At 33.4% G+C, this 5,943-nt stretch overlaps 1 protein-coding gene across 1 annotated transcript; it reads right to left on the bottom strand.

The window, feature by feature from the left end:
* Window positions 1-1,802: 1,802 nt before the first annotated feature.
* Window positions 1,803-5,363, bottom strand: LOC150108378 (tonsoku-like protein; the record flags this gene model as incomplete). The annotated part of the gene is made up of 1 exon (XM_090415359.1): window positions 1,803-5,363. A coding segment is annotated over exon 1 (3,465 nt), but the record flags the coding sequence as incomplete, so codon positions are not given.
* Between the last annotated feature and the right edge of the window lie 580 nt (window positions 5,364-5,943).

Raw genomic sequence — 5,943 nt, 5'->3', positions numbered from 1 at the left:
GGTTCCAAGGAGATGAGGAAATTATAGAAAAAGTCCAGCAATGTCTAACTAAAGACATATCTGGTTTGTGAAGATAAAATGAAGAACTGCAGCCCTCAAAGTTTGAACAGTAGGAATCAAGGGGAAATTTTGCTGGTCACGATACATGGGAGAACACAGGATCATTCCTAGAAGATGAATAAGGGTTTGGTCAAGAAGATTAAGGTCCAGGTTTTGTCACAGCCTGTAATGAGTGAATGGAAAAAGTTGTCAGTAGACATTATGAATGCATCTTTGATGAATTTTTAAGGAGAGATATGATAGGTACTACAAAATTACACCTTTCAAGACCTATAATAGTAATATATACATACATAGTGCAAATATTTGTTACTGCCTCCATTAATTTATAAAACATATTTGTCATCATCCCTTGTGATGATATTATACATTCCAATAAATGGATATTATCTGAAGCTGAGTTATAATCATCATAATAAAATTTTCCAGATTTTATCTCTCTCCCTGAAATGAACACAGATCTCTTAGTCAAAGCCACTAAAGACAAATAAATTTAAAAAGGTGGTCGCTGAAATCTGTTAGGAAGAGCACTTAAAGAAGAATATTCCCCCCCCAAAAAAGTATTCCTTCTTGAGGAAATTTGACACAAGATATTTACATTAATGATTATAACGTTTCACAAACTTCATGAAAGTGGAATGACAATATTTTAAATATTTCTAAAACTGATAATTTTGAAATTTCTTTGATTTTATTAATACAATTTTAAACAATAAAATTACAATATAAATCAAAAGAAATAATCACAGAACATTTTCTTTTATGGCTTATCCTATTTCTGTCTATAAATTTAAAAATAGCAGAATTAAAGCTATAAATGAATTATTCTAATCACCATTATGCTATTTTTCTGTTTCAACAATGTCTAATTTGCACATAGACATAATTGTGAAATTATTAATAATTTAAAATTATTTCAAAATACTCAATGTACATACGATGTACACAACTACAGTTATACAACAAAAAAAAAAAAAAAAAGCTATATATTTTTATATATGTATACACATACATATGCATGTGCTTTTCTGGATTACATAGCACAATGGCAATAAAATTATTATAAACTATTATAATACAACTGCATTACCATAAGGAATATGGAGAAAGATCTGGAACCTTCAATATAGTAATACAATCAACATGACATTTAGAATCATGTGGATTTTCATAAACTGCAGAACCAGAATGCAACATACAGTAAAAAAAAAAAAAAAAAAGAAGTCTATATACACATCTAATTAAAAAGATCACAGGTGTAAGTAATTTAGATAACAGTATTTTCAAATTCCAAGAACCGCCATAATTCCAGGAAGATGTATGTGGATTTTTCCTTTTACACCCCAGTATTCTTTCCATGCTGCTATTGCCTTTTCTTCAATCTGAAATCCATTCAATGAAACCCTTGAAAGAACACCCAATTTAAATGTGCTACAGAAATTCTCTGCATCTTCTGTAGTCCATGAACAAGTTCCACAAATGTTTAAAGTATAAAGGCATACACCGTACTTATGTGCTGAAGAAATGAGCATTATTATTGATTTAGCACATAATGATGAATTGGCACTGAGGTCTATCTCTTCTAAACAAGGGTAGAAATTAATTTGTTTCACTAAACAGTCAAGAGCAGAATTTTGTAGTTTACATCCACTCACATTTAGATAACTAAGAAAGGGAAACTGCTGCATGAAAAATGTTCCAAAATGATCTTCAACTATGTTCCTAGAAGAAACAGTATGTGAAATATCTAGCATTTTCAAGGATTTAATGGGAATAGAATGCAAAACAGACTTTACTGCATTATTTTCTAAAATATTATTTGAAAGTACTAATTCCTCTAAGTTGATTTTAGCTTTTAAAGCAAAACAAAAGTGTTCATCATTAAATAAATCACTAGACAAATAGCAAGCTGCCAAATGCAAAGCAGACAATGCAGGAAGGTCTAAAATAACTTTTAGTGAAGATAATAATATATCAGGAAAGATATTAAAAGATAAATCTAATTTCACTAATTGCTGTAAAGTATTTGCCTCTGAAATTGAATTTGCTAGTTCATTTATAGCAGCTGATGTCAGGCAGCAGCACCTAAGAATTAAACTTAATAAGCCATGAAGTTTAGGGAGAAAACTGACCAAGATAAGTAAACCCTCATCTTCTAATGGACAATCTGTGATATTCAGACATGTAAGTCTCTCAAATGTTTGAACTGCACAAAATACTGGCTTGATTTGAGGAGGTTTAAAAGATGCATTTTTCAAGATTAATATACCAGATGCTTCGCATTTTTGTAGGCTGTCTTTGAAATATTCACACTGGACGGTATTTATTCTTTGACAAGCATGTTCATAATTTGTAGATAATGATGGAAGATTCCATTTATTTATTTGTGCAACTACCTCATCACCATGTTTGAGAACAGATCTGACTAAATCACTAGGCAATAATAGTGCTCCATCTATGGTATTGAGTGTTATTTCAGGTTTCACACCTGTAAGGGCAAAATACCTCTCTTCTGCTTCTTTTGCTAACCAGCCCACCGTCAAATTTTGAATGCCAACAGGAATCAAGATTAATTTATCTTTTATGCGAATCTTTACACAAAATGCTTCTGAAATTTGCATCTGATTTAGTGTAAGCTGTGGATATTCACACTCTGCGTCTGAATTCAGTTGCTGATGGCAACTGAATTCAGTTGAGGTGCCACCAGCCAATTGTACAGTTTGTTCAGTATTTTTACCTTTTGTACTCTTCTCCTCTGTACACTTAATATTGCTACACATAGTGTTACCCTCCTGAAGATGACAGCGAAAAATTTTTGCTTTATTATTATCGACACTGTTTCCTCGTTTTCGTTTCTTTTCACTGAGGTCATCTACCAACCAATCTCGAACAAACTCATTTTCAGTTAGAGCAGGAGGTGGAGGATAATTTTGAAGAGGTGGCTTTTGAACAGGAGAATTATTACATGCACTTTTTCTAACAGAAGATATAGCAGCACAATATTCTGCTCTTGCATTGTCTGGATCATTCTGGTCCTCTGTAACGGCTACTGGAATATATGGATTGGAATATGAACAATCATCTTCAGAAAAATATTCTTCTATGGTATCTGCAACAGTGCCTGGGGAAATATCAAGCATTTCATATGCTTGAGGAGATGAAGGCACTATTTCTTCAGAGTGCAAATCACTCTCTATTTTTTGGCCTGCCTTTTTCATTAAAGTACATAATTTCTTTTCCATGCGTTTGCACTGTTCAAGCATTGGAGTCTCTAGATCATGTTCAGTTCTCTTTCTCCATTTTGATAAACTATCTAAAACAGATTCACCTTGACTGGAAATAGCAGTAACAGAAGCACCCTTATCAATAAGGAGCTCCACTACTTCAACATGTCCACAGGAAGCTGCATCATGCAGAGGTGTTATTCCTTCACACATTTCACCTCCTTTATCATTAATCCATGCACCATGGTCTAACAAATATTCCACTATCTCATAATATCCATAATTGGCAGCTTCATGAAGTGGTATCCAACCACAATTGTCCCGAGGATTTACAGGATGGCCACTTTCAATAACTTGTTTCACCATCCTGAAGTTTCCAGTTATACAAGCTCTATGTAATGGTGTTTCTCCAAGCTCATTTCTCTTTGCTTCAGGCCTTTTGGATCTCCGTCTTCTTTCTGGAATTTCTTCTGTTTCACTATCTGTGCAGCTAGATAGATTTTCAATATCTATATCAGGAAATGGGTCCTGACTTTCCTCTGTATCTGAAAGCTCATCATCTGAAGGTAAGTTGTACTGTGCTTTCAAGGAAGCTAACTTTTGACTTGTTTCCTTTAATTTTTTTTTGTCTTCAGAATTTTTCAGAACATACTGTATTCGCATTAGACATAATATCTGAAGTTTTGGGTTTGCCAATGTATCAGCTAAAGACAATGCATCTGTGTAATACTTTTCACAACTGTCAAGTGCTTGTTGTTGTTCCATCATATCACCTAGTCTAAGTAATGTTTTAATCTGCTCTTCAAAATTATTTTTATGACAATCAAGTTCTTTCTGAAAAAAATCGAAGGCTTTTTTATATTCTTTATCATCCAAATATGTTTGTGCTAGTGAAAAATATACTGGTGCCAATTCCTTGTTTTCTTTCTTTAGAGATTTTTTGCAATCGAGCACAGAAAAATAATACTCCAGGGCTAACTTAAACATTCCTAAGGCAGCTAATCCATCTCCTAATTTTTCATATAAACTACTTTTTTCTTCAAAATTATCTTTATTTAATTTAATTAATTTTGCTTGGAGAATACATAATCCCGATACAATTTTTAAATATTTTTCTGCTTTCTCTCGATCTTCATCAACAGGTGAATTTACTTTATGTGCTCTCTTCGAGTATAATTTTGCACCTTCAAAATCCTTCAACAATATTAAAATATGTGTTTTCAAAAGGTAGGATTCGCAAATAACCGTTTTATCACGTAGAACTTTTGCAGATGCAATTGCTTCATCTACTAACCTTAAAGATGTATTTAGTTGTCCTCTACGTTCATAGATCGATGCCAGTGAAAACTGGCACCTATACAGATCTTCAGTGAGGTTATGCTTCTTAGTTAGAAAAATGGCATGTCTAATACTCTCTCCACATTTAGGTAAACACTCTCGCTGATCGTAAACCAGGCCAAGATTAAGCAACAATCTCGCTTTCATCTCGGCATAGTCCTTTGAAGAAAGTTTCTCTTTCAGTTTATGTGCCAAATCTATACCCTTTAAAAAAGCCTGCTCAGCTTTGTCAAGTGGCGCAGAAACGGACTCATTGCTATCAGCAGGACTATTTTCTACACGGTGCTGATAAATAAAATAGTACGTTCTTCCAAGTGTGGCCCATGCTCGTTGTTCCTCAACAGTAGATCCCAAATCTACGACAAGTTCCAAATATTTCTTAACATGATTCAGAGATTTTTTATACCGCCCTAGTTCACTCAGACACTCTCCGATACGCCTATGTGCAACTGCAATGCCCAGAATATCTGCTAACTGTGTATTCAAACTTAGTTCTTCTTCGTGAGCAGAGAGTGCCTCTTCAAATCTTCCCATTCGACACAAAATCTCTCCCATATAATTGCATACCAACGCTGCTTCGCGCCAGTCACCTTTAATTTCAGCTTTGCGTTTTTCTTTATATAAACGATCTAATTCGGGGAGCATTACAAAAATAACAGTTAAGTAGAAACACTAAATAAGTATAATAATAATGACAACTGATATAACTACTAGGAACTAATTTATTTAAATAGGCACATACAAAATAACAAACACCACAACATAAACTTTCCAAACACGCGGCATCGCATAACACTAATATACGCTCTAGCGGGCATTCTCCAAAGGAAATATTTTACGCCCTGTAAGGAACATATTTTTTTTTTATCATCTCCGAACTCGACTCTTTATATTGAACATAACTGCTGTTCAGAAACGGAAGTCATTTGAAACGAATGGGGTTTGTTAACTCCGCAAAACTTGGAGCCGAGACTTTTTTTTTTTTTCTAATCTGAGGTTAATATTTAAGATTCGCGCCAAAGTTTCTGGAAAAAAATCTACGTGAAACTGAAAGGCAAAGAAATAATTTACTAACTAAAAGTAATTATTTACGACGACATTTTTCCAGTTGATGCTAGCATTATCAGAGGTGCTTCAACAATATAGGCTTGCAAATAATTAATTTTAGTTGGAAAATATATTTATTTACATTCCACTTTCGCGTAGTGTTTGTTCCAGAATCCACATGAATTATTGCAACAGGTTATGGAAATTAATATTTAAGTTTTTATTTTTTATTTTTTTATTTTTTTATTTTTTTGTGGGACTTGCTTAAACGAAG

Source organism: Typopeltis vanoorti, chromosome 3 (assembly GCF_054136105.1).
Source record: "Typopeltis vanoorti isolate ZY-2024b chromosome 3, IOZ_Tvanoo_1.0, whole genome shotgun sequence".
Taxonomy (NCBI): domain Eukaryota; kingdom Metazoa; phylum Arthropoda; class Arachnida; order Uropygi; family Thelyphonidae; genus Typopeltis; species Typopeltis vanoorti.
Note: the sequence above shows the minus strand (reverse complement) of the source record. Positions and strands in the feature narration are given on the sequence as shown.